Source organism: Sinocyclocheilus rhinocerous, unplaced genomic scaffold, assembly GCF_001515625.1.
Source record: "Sinocyclocheilus rhinocerous isolate Xijiao unplaced genomic scaffold, SAMN03320098_v1.1 scaffold306, whole genome shotgun sequence".
NCBI classification, from domain to species: Eukaryota; Metazoa; Chordata; class Actinopteri; order Cypriniformes; family Cyprinidae; genus Sinocyclocheilus; species Sinocyclocheilus rhinocerous.
Genome location: NW_015662161.1, coordinates 7,487 through 26,510, shown reverse-complemented (window position 1 = coordinate 26,510; position 19,024 = coordinate 7,487). Strand labels below are relative to the sequence as shown.

Below are 19,024 nucleotides of genomic sequence, written 5' to 3'. Positions count from 1 at the left end.
GCGATTTAAACCCGGATGATTGTAATCACTCTAAGTTCGTCTGCCTTGGGAAAACTAGCTCGTCTCTGATATAGTGATAACACTCATTGCCTTCTTTAGTGCAGCTCAACCAGGTCTCGTCCTTTGATATCACAAATCCCGGAAAATATGCGTTGTAGTCCAAATGAGCCGTTCGTTGTAGTTTTTGAAAAGTGATTTCTGTTGAATAAAATATCTCCTTTTGAATTGGACTTTGAGCTTTGTAACTTTGCAGATCTTTTTTATGCTCAAACAGCAACATTACAGACTAACTAAAGTTGAAGATGTGAAAAAGCATAATAGGACCCTTTTAAGATGCTGTAACTGGCATCTCTAAACACGGCTAGATGCTGTGATCTATCTCCACCACCCAACACGTCCTCAAGACCGGCCCTGAAGGAACTGCACTGCCCTCATCTAACCAACAAATCTAGTGATGATTCATACAGCACTGCTGTCCTGAGCGTTGTAACATAACTCAAAGAAAAAGGTCAAAAAGACATATACATAATACACTGTGGGTGAAAAATACTTTGTTAAAAAAACAATTGGAATGCTAGAAATGGTCTTGTGTTTCTGTCCATACTCTTTCACCTACTGTGTCTCAACAGCATGAGCTGGACAGAATCACGCAAGTCTCTCGGTAGGTATGTCCTCCTTAGGAGATATCATCTCCACTGCTAGTCCAGCGTGTGTAGTGTCCATGTCAAAGGGAGGGTGAAATCCAGGATTCTCAGCATGGCTCTCTCCACTCTATGTACGAGTAGGAGAAAGGCTTATGGGTAGTGTAAGGCAAGGGATTGAGGAACAGTCTGAAAATGGCTTTCCCATTCAAATCTTGCGCCAAATCCCAGTCTCCTTAACCATGGCCTTTCCATGCCCCCATACGGTTTAAATTCTAGTCCTTAAGAGTCCCAAATACTGACCTGTAAGACATTTGGGAGAGTGTGTAGATTGTAAACGGAGTAGATAACTGGATTGAATGTCACTTGAACCCACTCTCTTGAAGATTAATACTTGTTGGGTAAGGAGGCATGGAAAGCAAGTGTAAAGAACTTTGGGACAGGACTGACTCAATGTTGGCGTGAGTCAAACGTCTCAGCATGCGATGTCATATCCTCGTCGTTTGAACTGTAGTCCCGTCCCTGTAAATGTAAGAGTCATATTATAAGGGAAGGTACCTCAAAAAAAAAAAAAAACAGCAATTAAAATAGACATTTTCTGAAGTGTATTACTAATGGTTAAGCTGAAGTAGGGCTGCACGATAAATCGCATGCGATATTTAACGCGCATCTTGTCAGAAAAGCCGGTTCTGTAATCAGTGGTAAATCTCCATCACGTGCGTGCTTTCGCAAAAAATCGCGCGAATATGAACGTGGTTTTGCGCAGTTCGTCAGAGAACAACGGCTCTGTGTAGTTAATGCTGCTCAATGTGAAAGCACGCACGTGATGGAGATTTACCACTGATTACAGAACCGGCTTTTCTGACAAGATGCGCGTTAAATATCGCATGCGATTTATCGTGCAGCCCTAAGCTGAAGTGAACTTTTATTTTGATGCTAACACCTAAGCCCAAAGCATACTTCTGTTTTTTACACAAACACTTAAACCTGAAGTATACTTTGATTTTTATGCAAACGCTTAAATCCAAAGTATACTTCAATTTTTACCAAGAGGCAACTTTCCGGTCTCTCGTGAAACCTTTTAAATTATATTACGCCTTAAAGTTCTGCATAATTAAGGGCGTGGCCACTTGAGTGACAGGTGGATTGCCGGTGCAGTCACCACCGTCGAGCTAGGTGGGCATGGTTTCAGCAACCAGCTTCCGCCTCTTTGCCCATTTTTGAGTGACGCACTGCCAAGATGGTGACAGCCGGCTCCGCCCACTTTGAGCTTCAAAAACACTCTTTAGAAACCTATGGGTGACGTCACAGACACTACGTCCATGTTTTTTTTTACAGTCTATGGTTTTTACACACATGCTTAAAGTATACTTTGGTTTTTACGCAAACGCTTAAGCCCAAAGTAGGGCTGGACAATAATTCAAGATCAATATATATCGCAATATAATTTTTTTAATAACGGCGATAAGATTTTTAAACACATTTCCGATATTTCGATATACATCACCAGTGTTTCCCATACATAGATTTATTTGTGGTGGTTGACTTTGTAGAATAAACATGAGCACTGCTCGTTTCAAAATCAAAATGCGGCACGGGTGTTTTATATGAATGAATCTTTGAATGGAACCGACTGTCTTCAGAAAAGTTTCGATGGCATTTTCATTTTATCTGATAAAGTAGCGTTTATGAGCGCAGCGCTGCTTTGTTTATAGCCGTTACCGGGGAAGCCGCTGCTTCTGCCGCTACAAAAGCACCTCCTGCTGGCAGAGAATGAATTTGCATTTTCAATGAGCCCCTCTCCAGCAACATGTTTTCATTGTTGCTCACTCTCTTTTTTCTGTTTTCCGCAGTAACTCTGAGCACTTTTCATATTCTTTATCTTGGCTGAAGCACTTTTGTTTCAATCTATAAGAATAATCAGCCTATGTTATAGTTTAAAGTTAAAGATATTAATATTAATAAAGTATACTTCGGTTTTTACGCAAACGTTTAAATCCAAAGTATACTTTGGTTTTTACACAAATCTTTAAGCCTAAAGTATACTTCGGTTTTTACACAAACGCTTAAGCTTGAACTATACTTCGGGTTTTTATGCAAACCCTTATGACTAATGTATACTTCAGTTTTTATACAAACGCTTAAGCCTAAAGTATACTTTGGTTTTTACGCAAATGTTTAAGTATACTTTGAGCTTCAATTTTTACACAAATCCTTAAGCCTGAAGTATACTTTGGTTTTTACACAGTTTTACACAGAGAAAAGTGTTTATAATGTTTTAAATATGGATATTTTTCGCACAAAATCGCATCGATTTGCTATAGGAGGCATTTATTTACCCCCCTGGAGCCATGTGAGGCACGTTTTATTATGGATGGATGTGCTTTATTTGACTACTTTTGGACTGTTGAAAAAAACCCCCCGCCTACTCCCATTCTAACGCTTGGAAGAGCAAGGATCATTTTTAATATAACTCCGATTGGATTCGTCTGAAAGAAGAAAGTCATATACACCTAGGATGCCTTGAGGGTGAGTAAAACATGGGCTAATTTTCATTTTTGGGTGAACTAACCCTTTAAGCCTAATGTATACTTCGGTTTTCACGCAAATGCTTAAGCCTGGAGTATACTTCGGTTTTTACACAAACACTTAATCCCTAAAGTATACTCTAGTTTTTACACAAATGCTTAAGCCTGAAGTATGCTTCAGTTTTGGCGCAAACATACAGCTGACCACATAGCCTTTCCATGTATACTCCATTTAGTGTGCATAGGACAAACAATGTGTAAAGTGTGAAAAAATTAAAGGGCGCATGTGAACACATGGTTAGAAAACGCTGCGGGTGTACAGTATATGCATACTATGATTGTAATAAAATTTACATCACATGCCCTAGTGTAATACCAAAGTATACCATGGGCTTTAGGGACTTGAGAAAGCCTCTCAACCTTTGAGCAATAGTAATAGTGATGCTACTTCAATTACCTTTTCAATCTTCTCATCCAGCATCCTGAAGAACTCCTGCTGGCTCTCTGAAGAGTGGATACTGAGGAACAATGAAGGCTTGGTGAACATCTCATTGGTCATCATCTCTCCATTACTGAATACTAGAGCAGAAACCAAACACATACTCACCTTATCTTATTACTATTCCCGGTGGCATCTTTGTGCCTGCCCTTGTGCAAAAATGTGCTCTTTTCCTGCAAGACATAAAGAGGAAAAATTTATGTTCTACAGGATACTATGATTATTTGTGACTATTTGGAGATACATAATACTATGTATCAATCTTTACCAAGTTCTCTTGGTTTTGTGTGTTCGTGCGCTCCTCTTCTCCATGCATGTACTTCACCTTCTCAACTCCTTTCACTCTGTACTCATCTAAACAGAAAGAGTACACTTGAAATCACCTGGACACAGGATTCTTAATCCATTTTACTTCGGTAATGTGATCTTTCGGAGTTAAACAACATATTTAACAAAATAATCCCGAATTACCACCAATACTCACAAAGACATTTCTTTGAAATAACTTGCATTTATGAATCATGTACAGTAACACCAGTAACATAGTAAGAAAGTAAACATGGTACGTTTTTATTTTATGTTGATTATTCAACCCCAGAAGAACAAGGCATGACCTGTCATCACTGTTTTAAGGGCAGTTAAATCCAGGTCACTCCAGAGACACTGTCGTTAATAACTGAACTGTAATTCACTTTGGATAAAAGCACCTGCTAAATCACCACTTACACTAATAGGAGTGTAAAAGTTGATTTGTTATAAACTGTAGAGCAAGAGCTTCAAAATTATACCACTTCTCAAGTTCGTTTAGATCTATATCGGTGTTCCATTTTTCTTTTTCTGTCCTATGTCACATGATCCTTCAGAAATTATTCAAATATGCTGCTTTGCTGCTCAAGAAACATTTTTTAGGATTCTTTGCATTCTCAGAATTTATTGGAAATAATCTTTTATAACAATGAAAACGTTTTTACTGTCACATTTGATCAATACATATATATAATATATATTTCATATTGCATGTATAATAAGATGTTTATGAGTAATATTATACTGCAATTTAATACACAATTTAAAGAATTCAAATGGAATAAAATTAAATTTTGCACCCAGTTCACTCAATATATGCAGTCAATTCTAAGTCAGGTACCAAATTGGAGTTTTCAGTGAAATTCAACACTGACTCCAGCTCTATATCACATTATCTACAGTGAATATCTGTGGACACACAGCTGGGACACTGACCGGAGAAGGCATCTCCATTGCTGTAGGCCTTACCCCGGCCCTCTTCATCACTGGGTACAGATGACAACTGCTTGGCTGAGGTGCAGCCCATCTCCTCACTTCCTCTCCTCTCCTTCCTGCATGGCACTCTCTACTGCACCTGACCCAACACAGGCATGAGTTCTGCAGCAAAAACACAAGCATTTAGTACTCAAACAAAGCAATCTACATAAACATACAATAACACAGTGGCATGTAGTCTAACATGGAGCTTAGTGTATCTATACTGATAAACGCTCAACTTCAATTTCATATCTGGGTGTGTCACATGTATGTTTCCTGCTCGTGCTGAGCAGCTGATATGAATTTGGGTTAACGGGACACTGGCCTGAGCAGCGGATGCTGGTGCGTTTGGACATCAGTCATTAGAAATAGATTAGAAATGGTGGGATGAACCCGTAAGAAAAAAACAGCTTTGTGAAGATTAAACATATATAACGTAAACACAGGGTCATATGAGTTACACATAACTATGAAAATGACTCGGAACAAAATCTTTTGAAAAGATACTTGGGGAAATAAAACAATTCCTATAGATGCTTTGGACACTAAACCATTAATAATGTCATTGCATGTAACTGCAGGTACAGTTTGGCCATATTAACTATGGACATCTGACAACCAGAAGTGGCCTAGATTGTGCAGCTTGTTGTCCAGTCAGTCAATGACTAAACATTGCTTCTGTGTATCAAAGTTCCTCCTAAGAACACTGGTTTCGGGCAGGCTTCCATGTCTAATGGTCTATAACAAATATAAATGAGCTTAACCAGAGACTGTGTGTAGCTGAGATGGACCACTGCTATTACAATGAATAGGAGAAGCGGGAACAGCCAATAGAGGGATGCAGGAACGAATCCTAAATCCTGGAAACAAGTTCGCATTTTTGAAGTAAATGGCTGGGCCAACTTGAAATATATATATATATATATATATATATATATATATATTAGCATTTTTTGAGAGTAAGAAACAATGTTTATATGATTTTAACCGATTTGAAAAATGTCATGTTTCAAAATGTCAAAATGGAAGTTTGGCAAGTAGTTTTTGAGATTTTTGTATTTAGCAAAATCTCAAAAAAGAAATCAAAAATAATTTTTTTGATACTCATTCTCAAGTTGTTCCAAACCTGTATAACTTTCTTTTGTCTTTGAGAGAAAAAAAGTAAATGTTTTTACTGTGATGCATCGATTTTTTTTTGTTTACCGAAATATTGAAATATAAATTAAAGCTGAAAACTGAAACCGAAAACAAAGTTTCAATAAATAAATTACATTTGGGTAATATTAAATCAGTTCTTGGCAGACTGAGATATATACAAATTTTACTTGTTTCTACTCTAGCATAATTTTTTGTTATTGTTACCTTATGGTTTGTTATTGCTACTAATTTACCTGTAGATTATTCAAAGTCAAAACGCTTCAAACATCACCATTTCGGGCAATTATTTCAGCCCTCCAAAACTGCTTTTGCAGAAACAGATGTTTTTTTTCCCCCCTGCTTTAGCTGAATATTTTCAGTTGTAGCACTACATTTTTACATCGGACACCACCACTGACTTGAATGTTAATGGACAATCATATAAAAACGTTTAACAGTATATTGGATCCGGGCAGCTCTTAAAGTGACAGCAGTCATTCATGTTAATCAAACAACAAAAGAGAAAATCTCTCACTGCTCTTGACTAAATCACATTTGTAACTTTACTAAAAAAAACAAAAAAACATTTAATTTACATAGTGAAGAATATGAAGTGTTTTTATACAGTTGATGTTATACAATGTATGTAGAATTTATTAATAGTTTTTAATTTGTCTTATGGCTTGTAATTAGTTTCTTATTCTTATTTAATCACAGACTGTTTACTTCAGTGAGCTTGAGTGCTTTTTTTATTAGATGTTTTTTTTCCCCCCTGCTTTAGCTGAATATTTTCAGTTGTAGCACTACATTTTTACATCGGACACCACCACTGACTTGAATGTTAATGGACAATCATATAAAAACGTTTAACAGTATATTGGATCCGGGCAGCTCTTAAAGTGACAGCAGTCATTCATGTTAATCAAACAACAAAAGAGAAAATCTCTCACTGCTCTTGACTAAATCACATTTGTAACTTTACTAAAAAAAACAAAAAAACATTTAATTTACATAGTGAAGAATATGCAGTGTTTTTATACAGTTGATTATGTTATACAATGTATGTAGAATTTATTAATAGTTTTTAATTTGTCTTATGGCTTGTAATTAGTTTCTTATTCTTATTTAATCACAGACTGTTTACTTCAGTGAGCTTGAGTGCTTTTTTTATTTTGATATCATAAAGACCTTGTTTAAAGCAAAAATGACTATATCATGACATACACTGTTACCTTGAAATAAAATTTAAGAAAAGTAAAAAAATTTTTTTTACAGAATTATCATTTTCGGCAGAACTATCCCTTTAAATAGGCAAATACTACCATAACATTCCATCATAATCGTTATACTAAAATTGGCAAATGTATTTGTGACTCTGGAACACAAAAGCAGTCACAAGTAGCACGGGTATAGTTGTAGCAATAGCCAACAATACATTGTATGGGTCAAAATTATCAATTTTTCTTTTATGCTAAAAATCAAGATCATGTTCCATGAAGATATTTTGTAAATTTCCTACCGTAAATATATCAAAACTTAATTTTTGATTAGTAATATGCATTGCTAAGAACTTCATTTGGACAACTTTAAAGGCGATTTTCTCAATATTTAGATTTTTTTTTGCACCCTCAGATTCCAGATTTTCAAATAGTTGTATCTCGGCCAAATTTTGTCCTATCCTAACAAACCATACATCAATGGAAAGCTTATTTATTCAGCTTTCAGATGATGTATACATCTCAATAAAAAAAAAAAGCCCCTTCTGACTGGTTTTGTGGTCCAGGGTCACATATTATATATAAAGGTATATTTTAACACGGTCACCAGTTTTAAACCATAAGAGTGTCTCATAAGAGCAGACTTTTATAATTGCAGGAAGACGTCATTTCTCGTGCATGAGAATCATCCAATCAGAGCAGACATGCGGCATGTCCAGCTGGAGCCTCGCATAAAGGGCGACAGCACTAATATATATATATATATATATATATATATATATATTCTAGTTTTAAAGAAATAGAAATTTCTACAAATATTCCCTTTATTGTGTATATAAGCTAATAATATTTTTGGATTTCATGCTAAAAAAAAATCAGCTATATCTCTTTTGGACGTTTGTTGTAATTGTAGTACCATTTCTAATTGTTTATTTCTTTTTCTTGTCTGTTGTCTTTTTTCTATTTCTATAGTGTTGAATAAATAAATACATAATTAAATCAATCAATAAATAAATAATCGGAACCTTTGGAATGCGAAAGCCGGAAAGGATTTGAGGTAACACACCCTCTTCCGGCCAACTCATCTGAACTCTGCCGTCAGTTCAAATGTGTCACTTTCTGCCATTCAGCCAAACAATCAATCGCTTCGCTTCAAAACAGACCGAAGTTAAAGAGCAAAGACAACAGGCGAAATGGTGCTGCTGACGATGATTGTTCGTGTCGCCGACAGTCTGCCGCTCGCTGCATCAATGCAAGAGGACGAGCAGGTGTGAACGAACCCATGTCAACACGACTAACGACAACATTTGTACAAAGTTAAAACACATGATGTGATCTTACAGCGTCTTTGTTATTGCTCGTTTGTTTTGCTGTTGTGATTGTACAGTGCTTTGAGTTTCTAACGTGAAGCTCTTTCCAGTCAGGGCGAGACTTACAGAAGTATCAGAGTCAAGCCAAGCAGCTCTGCAGAAAACTCAACGATCAGAGTCCTGCGCGCTGCACTTTAGAGGCAGGAGCCATGGCCTTTCAGTAAGTACTGACACGCACACCGTTCACACAGTCTGAATTTGAATTGAGCTTACAGACGGGATGTAAAATTGTAATTCTAAATTGTGGAAATAGAATGAATTGCTGGAATTTTAACCCTTCGAATCCTGACATATGAAAACTAGACAGATCTTTAAAAAAAAAAAAAAAAAAATGTAGCTGCGTCCCATATGACGCACTTATACACTATGTACTCAATCATGTAGTGTATTAATTATATATGGTTATTTTGTCATTCATAATCGGAGTCTGGTAGCCCCTCCCCCCTCGCTACGTAATTAAAGCTGCGACAGTTTGAGTGCATTAGTGTCCAGCATTCCACACTTCGTTTTTTCGGTTATTTAAAGCAGCACTATGTAACTTTTTCTTTGTTCAAAATTTGCAAAATGTATATAATGAGCGAGTACATCATGAATTGATCTTCCAAACCGCGTTTTTGTCTTATTCCGAATCACTGCGGTACACTTATAATAAGTACTTATATTTGGACTATTGTAGCCTGGTCGGGTCGTCACCGCTGCGGAGTAACACATACCTGCGTGAATCGCCATAGACATAAACTTAGAGAAGTAGCTCCGGTTGGAATGTTCTTCCGCGGGATGTGTGCAGTTCTGTTTATTAACAGCTAGAGCGCCAAAAGTTACATAGTGCTGCTTTAAGTGCATCATCCGGGTATTTAAAGTGCACTTTTTGTCTTTTTCAGTGTGAACGCACTACTCGCACTATTTATACTACAAAACGTCATAGAATAGTGCATAAGTATGCGATTTGGGACGCACTTCTTGCTACGTGTTTTTGTTGAGTATAATATTTGATACATCAGGCTTTTACGACTCGCACAGTAGAATATTGTGAAAATATGGAACTCATACACCTCAGTTTTATTCAGAAACCCAAATATGTAATTAGGTACAGTTGCTGATATTTATGTTTTTATTTATTTATTTAGTAATTTGACGCTTTTATCCAAAGCGACTTACAAATGAGGACAACAGAAGCTTCCTAGCAACGACAACTGCACTAAACACTAATGAGACAAGTAAATACACTTACAAGCTGCTTTTAACTTCCGCTGATAAAGACTGCTTCTCTCAAAGAGTATTTCTTTACACTGTTTTCTGCTGGCGCTTGAACACACTTTAAAAAAATAAATAATAATTAAAATAATAAAAAAGTAAAAGAATTACTGATAGCTTCTTCTAATCAGTGAGATACAGTAGGATTTATATATATTTCTATTTTTTCAGTAAGTAAAATATTTATTTATTGATAAATGTTGTTTTCCCTGGCTATTTCCGAAAATTATATTACTATTTAATTAATTTGTGTGTTTGATTTTTAGTTCACTTTTAACCTAATATATATTTAATAAACCATGGTGGAAGAGCTCATAATTTTAAAATACTTTCTCTGATTCACCCTAAACTATTTATTGAAACATCAATATATAATAATTGGATTCAAATTTTATTGTTAATATTAATTTCTATTTAGATGAATGCTGTGGACATTTTGTGTATTGAAAAAAAAGTCATTTTTTAGTGAAACATCAGACATTAAATATGCATATTTTACATGAATGGGTTTATTTTTGTTGCAAAATCTGTGGCGCTAATAAAATGTGTATGTTATGTGATTGTTTACTTTATTTATTTTTTAAATTGCAATCAAGTAAATTCTTCTTCCTGTCAATTCAATTAAAATTCCATTTCAACATCCTGTAGGGTGTGTTGCCAGTTCAGTTTTTAAAAATCTGAATTTTGCCCGACCCTGACAGACACACGTAGAGTTTGGGTTTGATTCTGGATGTCATCATACTTCATAAACTCATCTTGTTTTGCAGCTACGTCATTGAGAAAGGAGTGTGTTACTTGGCCTTATGTGAAGCAGGATTCCCCAAGAAACTGGCGTTTGCCTATCTGGAGGATCTGGAGGGAAAATTCAGTGAGCAGTACGGGACGAAAGTCCCTTCAGTGTCACGGCCGTACTCTTTTATCGAATTTGGTAAGAAACATATAGATCAATGCGATTTGAAAGCTCAAAGTTAAGTTCAAAAGTTTGGGGTCAGTAAGATTAGCTTTTTTGAATAAATGAATACTTTTATTCAGCAAGGATGCATTAAATTGATCAGAAGTGACAGTAAAGGCTTGTATAATGCTACAAAATATTTCTATTTCAAAAAATGCTTCCTGTTCATCAAAGAATAGGTTTCCACAAAAATGTGAAGCAGCACAACTGTTTTCAATGTTGATAATAATAATAAATGTTTCTTGGGCATCATTAGAATGATTTCTGAAGGACTGACGTAATGATTATCACAGGAATAAATTACATTTTATTCAAACAGAAAAGAGCTATTTTAAATTGCATTAATATTTCACAGTATGAGTGTTTTCTGTAATTTAGGTGAGCATAATAGACTTATTTCAAAAATGTACTGACCACAAACCTTTAAGCAGTAGCATATAAACAGCTGTTTTACTAATTAAAAGGATCAGCAGTTGGTTGGCAATGTAGATCAAATGATTTCCTATTTGTCTCCAGACACATATATTCAGAAAACCAAAAAGTCTTACATCGACAGCAGAGCACGAAGAAATCTAGGCAACGTCAATTCAGAGTTACACGATGTGCAAAGGATCATGGTTGCTAATATAGAGGAAGTGCTCCAGCGTGGAGAAGCGTTATCTGGTGAGTGAACACTTACTGCAGCCGCTTTCAGTCTTTTGAGCTCATTTGAGTATTTGTAAAAGTATTATATAGCATTCTGTCTGCTCTTTCTGCAGCTTTGGATTCCAAAGCAAGTAATCTGTCCAGCCTGTCTAAGAAGTACCGCAGCGATGCCAAGTACCTCAACACTCGGTCCACCTATGCTAAAGTAGCCGCCGGCGCCGTGATTTTCATCACTCTCATTGTTTATGTGCGCTTCTGGTGGCTGTGAATGTATGTGACCAATTCGAGCAGAAACTCTCAGGGCCTCGTTCACAAAAGTCTGTTCTGGCCGCAAGATTGTGTCTGTTTGAGACACTGAATGTAGCTGTCCATGAAGTTTTGTCGAGTTCATGATGCTGTTGTCTTTTTACAGTTGTACCCTCCTTTATTTAGAAACTAATATATCCGTGGTAGGTGTTAACGATGTACTCGTTGCCTTGTCTGAGCGCAGGACATTGATAAGAGAGCTATGCAAAGTATATATGGGGTTTATATGAAATCACATCTGTAGCTGGTGGTGGAACATTGATGCATCTTTGTTGGGACAGATGTAAGTGTCAAATATATTTTTAGTTTGTGATATGAATGCAAAATGTAAAGGTGCTTTTCTAGGAACTTTAGACTAATTAATTGTAATTGTTTACGGTTATTAATGGCAAATACACAATAGTCCCACTCAATGCTTTCACTTAAAATGGTTCAAGATGATAATTGGTCATTGGTTTGATGAATCACAAATGAACAGCTGCTCTTGATGCACTGACCATTTCTGGTTGAAATCCAATGTATTTGGAGATTTAGACAATGAGGTCAAAGTCATCTCGCTGAAAGAACAAAAACAAAATTGTAATGTTAAATGAGCAATTAGTTCATACATGTTTAATAACATTTCTTAATAGCATTAAATCGGACTCTGTTGGTGCTTATATGATTACACTATATATAAAAAAGTCATTCACATTTTAGTGCCTTTAAAAAAAACCTGTCTGATGTCAGACTATTAGTCCATACAGGGAGGTTTGTATGAATTATGAACAAATTCCTGAAATCGTTAGATTAATAAAAGGTTTGCGTACATGACTGTTCGAAACTTTAAGAAGTCAGTATTTTTTATATTTTAAAGAAATTAATTTTTTATTAAAGGGGTGGTTGACTGGTTTTTTTTAAGGCTTGATTGTGTTTATGGGGTGCAGTCTAACATGTGTTAATGCTTAGTTAAAAAAAAAAAGCATTATTTTTCACATAATTTACCTTTATTCCACACCGCCTCTTCTCTAAAGCAGCGCAGCATGGCCCCGCCCCCTTTGTTGCCTTTTCTCGAGGGCGGGGTTTATCTGGGTTTGTTACGTCATGAACCCGGGAAGTAACTCGTTGTAGTCCCTACCAGCCGTTTTTGTAGGCATTAAACTGCCAGAATTTTAAAAGACGATATCTCCGTTTGCATTGAACTTTCAGCTTCGTAACTTTGCAGATATTGTTTATGCTCAAACAGCAACATTACACACTAACTAACGTTAAAAAAGTGAAATCGCAATGAACCACCCCTTTAAGCAAGGACAGATTAAAACTGATCAGAAGTGACAGTAAAAACACTTACAATGTTACAAAAGACTTCTATTTCAAATAAATTATTTTCTTTTGAATTTCTGGTCACCAAAGAATCATGAAAAAACTGATTTTAACATTCATGATAAATGTTTCTTGAGCAGCAAATCAGCATATTAGAACGATTTCTGAAGGATCATGTGACACTGAAGACTGGAGTAATGATGCTTTGCAGCTTTGATCACAGGAATAAATTACATTTTAAAATATATTCAAATGAAAACCACTTATTTTTAAACATTTTTAACATTTCTTTCAAAAGCATTATAATCTTACGGAACCCCAAACTTTTGTACAATTATGTATAAACTCTACAGGATGATGTTCATAATATACTTTGACATACCTCCTCATTGTAGTTCATGACATGTTGTTTGATCTTGGATGAATCCACCCATGTGACAAAGTCTTCCAAACTCCTGTAAGAGCATTGCACAATAACTTTACATTTCAGTTGCCCCAGATTCATATAAATTATTATATAAAAATTAACATTGTGTTTTGTTTTTTTCTTTAGCGGGCATCAGAAAAAAAATTTACTGAGGGTTTTCATAACTAACCTTGTTACGAGAAAAGCGGGATCAGTGACAACCTCAGGCCCAACACGAATATCTGTTGCTCAGTCAAGAAGTAGTTTCAAAGACATTCATGCAAATTTAAATGAAAAGAGATTCATTTTCTTTACAATATTACAGCTTAAAGGAACAGTTCACTCAAATGAAAATTTGCCAAAAAAGAAGGGGGAAAAAAAATGCACTCACCTTCTGGTAATTCAAGATGTAGATGAGTTTCAGAACAGATTTTAAGGAAATGTAGCATTACATTACTTGCTCTGCAGTGAATGGGTGCTGTCAGAATGAGAGTACAAACAGCTCATAAAAACAATACAGTAATCCACACCAGTCCAGCCCATCAACTGACATCTTGAGTAGCCAAAAGCTGCATGCTTGTAACAAATAAATCCATCATTAAGACGTTATTAACTGTTGCTCCCAGCTAACATATGTCCATAACCCATTATAGTCCATGATCCATAATAATGCTTCCTCCAGTGCAAAAGTCACCATTTACCAGTGACAACAGTGCAAAACAGTTCCAGATCAACTTTACAGTGGATTTTGATGTGAGAGGACAACAGGTGATGGACTTTTTCACTGGAGAAAGCAGTATTATGGATTATGGTTTAAAGTTAAAATGCTAAAGAACAGATTTGTTTCTTACAAACATGCAGCTTTTCACTTGAAAAGACGTTAATTGATGGACTAGAGTGGTGTGGATTACTGTGATGTTTTTATCAGCTGTTCGGACTCCCATTCTGACGGCACCCATTCACTGCAGAGGATGAAGAATATCCATCTGTTCTGATGGAAAAACAAACTCTGGTACATCTTGGATGTTCCAAGGGTGAGTAAATGTTTGGACAAATTTTAATTTTTGGTTCAGCCATTCCTTTCAAATAAAGAATATTTGAAGATCAAGTAAATTAATTATACAAGTCATTAAATTGTCAATTAAAAGTTGATGCAGATAATATACACATAATATGTGTATAACATATACAGCAGATAACGTGTGTGTGTGTATAGAGTTCAGTGTGATTTATGATGAACTGAAGGATACGGCCCTGCTCGATGAAGGTTATGGCAGTCTTCAGGTTCTGAGCCATACGCAGTTTCAGCATGATTGTGGGAAGTCGTCTCCTGCAGAAAATGACAGCAATCCGAAAAAAACAGTACACAGGCAATAGAAACAAAAGATAAAACTAGTTGCTTTAAACTTAAAGTTGACCAGTTCAGCACATTGTGTTGTTTTTCTATTAATGTCCATGATCAAATGTTACCTGCAGAATGCAGATGCACAGACTTCATTAGTAAGGGAGAGGTTCTGTTTGGTGGGGATCAAACCGACACTATATCTGCAACAAAGAGAAACACACTCGACCTTTAGACAGGACTGCAGCTCAAGTGCCCACAAATCATCCAGAGGTTCCCAAACTTACAGTTTTTCCAAGAAAAGGGCTGTGCTTTGAGCTCTGAAACCGTCCTTTTCGTCCAAGTCCCGTATTTTCTGTACCAATTCTCTGATATTTCGACTAAGTTTGTTGTATCTACAGAGAGATCATAAACGTATTTGATTCATAAGTCATGTTTTGGCTCAAGACAGACACTATCATTCACTTCCTCTAAAATATGAACATGTGAGAAAGGCATATTTTCTTAAAACAAATATACAATGTTAGGTTAAGGCTATTATAAGTTAAGTACTATTAACAGTTCCTTACTTGGTGTAATCTTCCCTCTTCTCAATATGATATTTTCTCAACACTTTAACCTCGTGTAAATTGTTGTCAACCTCCCAGTTAATAAAATCAACTTTCTTCAAGAGTTTCTGCTCGTGGAATTTCAATTTACGAACCATTTTGGGAATTAAACCGATTATATTTACCACAACGCTAGAGTTGTTTTTCTCTAGTTACCGTGCTCACATTAGCTTTCACGCGCGTGCTTTTCTTTCACGGTGTTTTCTGTAAGGAATGCGAGGCTGTTTAGCTCGACACTGGCGCCCAGTGGTCAGGAGGAGAAACACAACATTAATATATTGATGCTAGTGCTGGCAAATGATTAATCGCGATTAATCGCATCCAAAATAAAAGTTTTTATTTACATAATATATGTGTGTGCAATCTGTATATTTATTATGTATATATATAAATAGACACAGATGCATGTATATATTTAAGAAAAATATGTTCACATATATTATGTAAACAAAAACTTTTATTTTGGATGCAATTAATCGCGATTAATTGTACAAATATATATATATATATATATATATATATTTATATGAATATCAATGGGACATGAAACTGCCTGCTTATCAACAATCGCGATTAATCGTTTGACAGCACTAATTGAAAACGTAATGTATACGTTTTGTTTTATATAGTTAGATGTTAGTATATATCTCTGTTTTACTTAATATTTTATCTTAATTATTGTTCAACATTAAATGCTTATGTACTTTACCCAAACACGAGCAACCACACAGTCACATCATGAACAAAGGTAAAGGCAAAAACTTGGTTAAATATACTGACAGTAGTGACAACGAAATTTTAACATATACATTCTAACCTAAAATCTTAATGATGAATAAAAATGTTAATGTCCACGTTATTTCTATGTCAAAAACCCCCAGTATTTATTAAATTAAGCAACAAACAATAACGGAAGTCAAAGACAAGGCACATTTTATACAGTAATTCAAAGTGCGTTACATAAAAATGATTTTAAAATACCATAAAATAACTATAAAAGATCAAATTAACAACAAAATTTAAAAATAACAATTTACTAATAAATCTTACCAAAACAATTTGTATTTAATTCATTAGTAATGAGTAATTTATAGATTTCTTATCCCAAGTAAAGTTCAGTTAAAGTAAATTATTTAAAATAAAGTAAATTAACAATTATTATGCAATACGTTTTTAAACAAATACGAAATTACTATGATATTTATTTATTTCCAAACTGGTGTAGGGGGCTGTTTCATAAAACAAGTTTACCAAATAAGCCAGGTTTATTTCAGTTAGTCTGACTTCTTGTCAGTTGATTTGGTTCAAAATAAGTCAGACTAACTGAAATAAGCCTGGCTTATTTGGTAAACTTGTTTTATGAAACAGGCCCCTGGTTACAGAAACTATTATTCAAATTATGTTCGTTTTTTTATTTTTTTATTGCTACTTTGTTTTGTTGGTAAATTTCATCTTTACAAAGTCAAGACAGCACATTTTAAACCTAACTTTAGAATATTCTGCTGGTGTAAAATCCCAAATGATATTCCATAACATTGTCCTAATGAAAATATTTTTGTTTCAGAACAAATACACACCCTTTCATGCAATACACACCCATAACGGTATATGCCACCGTAAGCAAATTACCACCTTCATTTAAAAAAGTTTTGGTGAAACTGACACAACAGAAACATGAGTGTCAACCACTATTTCACTCACGCTGACAGTGTGCTTGAGGAAGTAATCGTTTTATATCAAATGATTGAGCTGCATGAGTCAGGGATGGGTTCTGCTGCGTCTCTAATGGACTCGAAGCTCACTCAATGCTACACATCTGAGCTGCACTTCTGACACCAGGTAGAGTACAAACTTAACTTCTTTACACGCTCTTTACATATCTGAATATTTGCAAACGCTACCACATGAGCAGAACTATATATATGACATCATTCGGACGTTAGGACGTTCAAACATGCCCTAAAATGCTGTCTAGGTAGGCAGCTCACCAGCTTTTGAGACACACTTTAATCAAATGTCAATAACCACAAACATTCCTGTGCAGAAAGTACAGTATCATATTCCTAAAAACACGTTAATATGATTGGGAGACCAGGGCTAGGGTTTTAACATAGTGAATTTTTCTCAAATATGTTTAATTTTAACCATGTAAAGCTTGACATATCAACTAATAGAAAGGAAAATCTATATATTTTTAATGCAACTGACTATTAAAGCTTTAGACAAAATATATATATAAAAAAAGAAAAATGCCATGCTGTCTACTTTGTCTCGAGCACGTTTGTCTAGTTTTGCATGGGGATGTGTCATGTTTGAAAAATGTTAAGTCCAGGTTAATCGGGAAAGATTGATTTACAGCGAACACCCTCCATCGTTATGCTGACAGGACAGAAAGTAAATTCACCATTTGTACATTTAATAAACTCCAGGTTAAACAAAAAGGAGGTTGTTATGTGCCTGAGATTAATAGCAGACTGAGGTGAAACTTCTCACAATCAAAATCAGGTTCTCAGACTGCACTTTCAGGTTCCAGCGGTGTAGCTGCAGTTAGACACTGCTTCCTTTCTTTATAAATAATTAGTTACCTACCAAACCCATTGTTGTTTGAGTGAACTGTAAGATAATGATGAACCTGACTGATATTTGACCATTAATGTAAATGATGTAATAATTTCCTTGTAAAACAGGACGATGGGTCAGGACAGATCTCGCTGAAAGTATCGATTTTATGAAAACTGTGAATTTGGACATACTAATAAGCTGAGCCTCTCTGAGTCCGTATGCGATCGCAAGTTCAGTTCTCTTTCGCATCTTATTGCGCTTAAAGTTAGGGTAAGCAATTTTGGAGGGCTAGCAACAGCATGCATCAGTGTATAAGTGACATTGTTTATTATTGCATTTAGAAATAATATAAAATACCTTTAAATAAAAAAAGAAACATAAAAAATACAAAGTTTTTAGCGCCCCTCACTCCACAACAAATCTTTTAAATTTAAAGGTATCCTTTTAGATTTTGGTTTTTAACAAACTTTTTATTTGGAATTCTTATTGTTAAAGTTCAATGTGGTTTCAGAGATATTGGGAGCTCAGTGTTGCTCCACAATTAAATTGTTCACATTTTCAGCGGTCAAAAACCAAATGCGGGTCACTTTGCAATACAGCCGATACTTTTTTCCCTTTTAAAGAGGAATGTCTTACTGAAGAACAAATATTGAAACTAGATCTTGTTTCCGCTATCAAAACAATTGCACCTGTCTGAGTGCCATAAATATTCCCTTTTTTAAAGTTTGCATGCCTGTAATTTGAGATCTTGCCATATGATTTTAGATTCTGGTTCTTGACAAACGTTTCTTTTTGAATCTTCATTTTCAAGTCCCTATGTGGTTCAGTCCCGTAGATATGGGGATCTCAATGCAGCACCATGTCCAAATTGTTAAGTTTTTGCCCATTTTCAGTGGTCTCAAACTAAGTGTGGGTCACTTTGCATACAGATGATATTACTTCATTTAAATGGGCATGTCTGAAGAATAAAT

The 19,024-nt window shown here is 35.3% G+C and overlaps 3 protein-coding genes across 5 annotated transcripts; 1 reads left to right on the top strand and 2 right to left on the bottom strand.

Annotated features, from left to right (window-relative positions):
• Positions 1 to 271: 271 nt before the first annotated feature.
• LOC107727521 (uncharacterized protein C1orf21 homolog) lies at positions 272 to 5,413 on the bottom strand. Of its 3 annotated transcripts, XM_016537405.1 has the most exons (6): positions 5,129 to 5,413; positions 4,911 to 5,049; positions 3,937 to 4,022; positions 3,777 to 3,841; positions 3,627 to 3,687; positions 272 to 1,163 (listed from the first exon to the last, which is right to left on the bottom strand). In XM_016537405.1, exons 2-6 carry the CDS (start codon positions 4,999 to 5,001, stop codon positions 1,092 to 1,094), a joined length of 375 nt encoding a protein of 124 aa, XP_016392891.1. In that variant the 5' UTR covers positions 5,002 to 5,049; positions 5,129 to 5,413; the 3' UTR covers positions 272 to 1,091. The 3 variants fall into 3 exon arrangements, with proteins under 3 accessions (XP_016392891.1, XP_016392892.1, XP_016392890.1); XM_016537406.1 differs by lacking the exon at positions 5,129 to 5,413 and having other exon boundaries at positions 4,944 to 5,112; XM_016537404.1 differs by lacking the exon at positions 5,129 to 5,413 and having other exon boundaries at positions 4,911 to 5,109.
• A 2,920-nt stretch (positions 5,414 to 8,333) lies between these two features.
• On the top strand, positions 8,334 to 11,814 carry LOC107727533 (vesicle-trafficking protein SEC22b-A-like). Its single transcript, XM_016537425.1, has 5 exons — positions 8,334 to 8,574; positions 8,727 to 8,836; positions 10,698 to 10,858; positions 11,399 to 11,545; positions 11,641 to 11,814. The coding sequence occupies exons 1-5, from the start codon at positions 8,500 to 8,502 to the stop codon at positions 11,793 to 11,795; spliced, it is 648 nt and encodes a 215-aa protein (XP_016392911.1). The 5' UTR covers positions 8,334 to 8,499; the 3' UTR covers positions 11,796 to 11,814.
• A 496-nt stretch (positions 11,815 to 12,310) lies between these two features.
• Positions 12,311 to 15,715, bottom strand: imp3 (IMP U3 small nucleolar ribonucleoprotein 3). The gene is made up of 7 exons (XM_016537426.1): positions 15,453 to 15,715; positions 15,171 to 15,278; positions 15,012 to 15,086; positions 14,792 to 14,871; positions 13,732 to 13,783; positions 13,518 to 13,590; positions 12,311 to 12,390 (listed from the first exon to the last, which is right to left on the bottom strand). Exons 1-7 carry the CDS (start codon positions 15,587 to 15,589, stop codon positions 12,364 to 12,366), a joined length of 552 nt encoding a protein of 183 aa, XP_016392912.1. The 5' UTR covers positions 15,590 to 15,715; the 3' UTR covers positions 12,311 to 12,363.
• Positions 15,716 to 19,024: the final 3,309 nt, after the last annotated feature.

What these genes read in the sequence shown, in the direction of transcription:
- LOC107727521 (XM_016537405.1), bottom strand. Translation starts at nt 5,001, where the DNA reads ATGGGCTGCACCTCAGCCAAGCAGTTGTCATCTGTACCCAGTGATGAA. An exon ending in CACAAAACCAAGAGAACTTG is followed by an intron (nt 3,842 to 3,936) that starts GTAAAGATTGAT and finishes TATGTCTTGCAG; the next exon opens with GAAAAGAGCACATTTTTGCA. An exon ending in GGGAATAGTAATAAGATAAG is followed by an intron (nt 3,688 to 3,776) that starts GTGAGTATGTGT and finishes ATTGTTCCTCAG; the next exon opens with TATCCACTCTTCAGAGAGCC.
- LOC107727533 (XM_016537425.1), top strand. Translation starts at nt 8,500, where the DNA reads ATGGTGCTGCTGACGATGATTGTTCGTGTCGCCGACAGTCTGCCGCTC. An exon ending in GCAGGAGCCATGGCCTTTCA is followed by an intron (nt 8,837 to 10,697) that starts GTAAGTACTGAC and finishes CTTGTTTTGCAG; the next exon opens with CTACGTCATTGAGAAAGGAG. An exon ending in GCGTGGAGAAGCGTTATCTG is followed by an intron (nt 11,546 to 11,640) that starts GTGAGTGAACAC and finishes CTCTTTCTGCAG; the next exon opens with CTTTGGATTCCAAAGCAAGT.
- imp3 (XM_016537426.1), bottom strand. Translation starts at nt 15,589, where the DNA reads ATGGTTCGTAAATTGAAATTCCACGAGCAGAAACTCTTGAAGAAAGTT. An exon ending in AAGAGGGAAGATTACACCAA is followed by an intron (nt 15,279 to 15,452) that starts GTAAGGAACTGT and finishes ATCTCTCTGTAG; the next exon opens with ATACAACAAACTTAGTCGAA. An exon ending in GCCCTTTTCTTGGAAAAACT is followed by an intron (nt 15,087 to 15,170) that starts GTAAGTTTGGGA and finishes TCTTTGTTGCAG; the next exon opens with ATATAGTGTCGGTTTGATCC.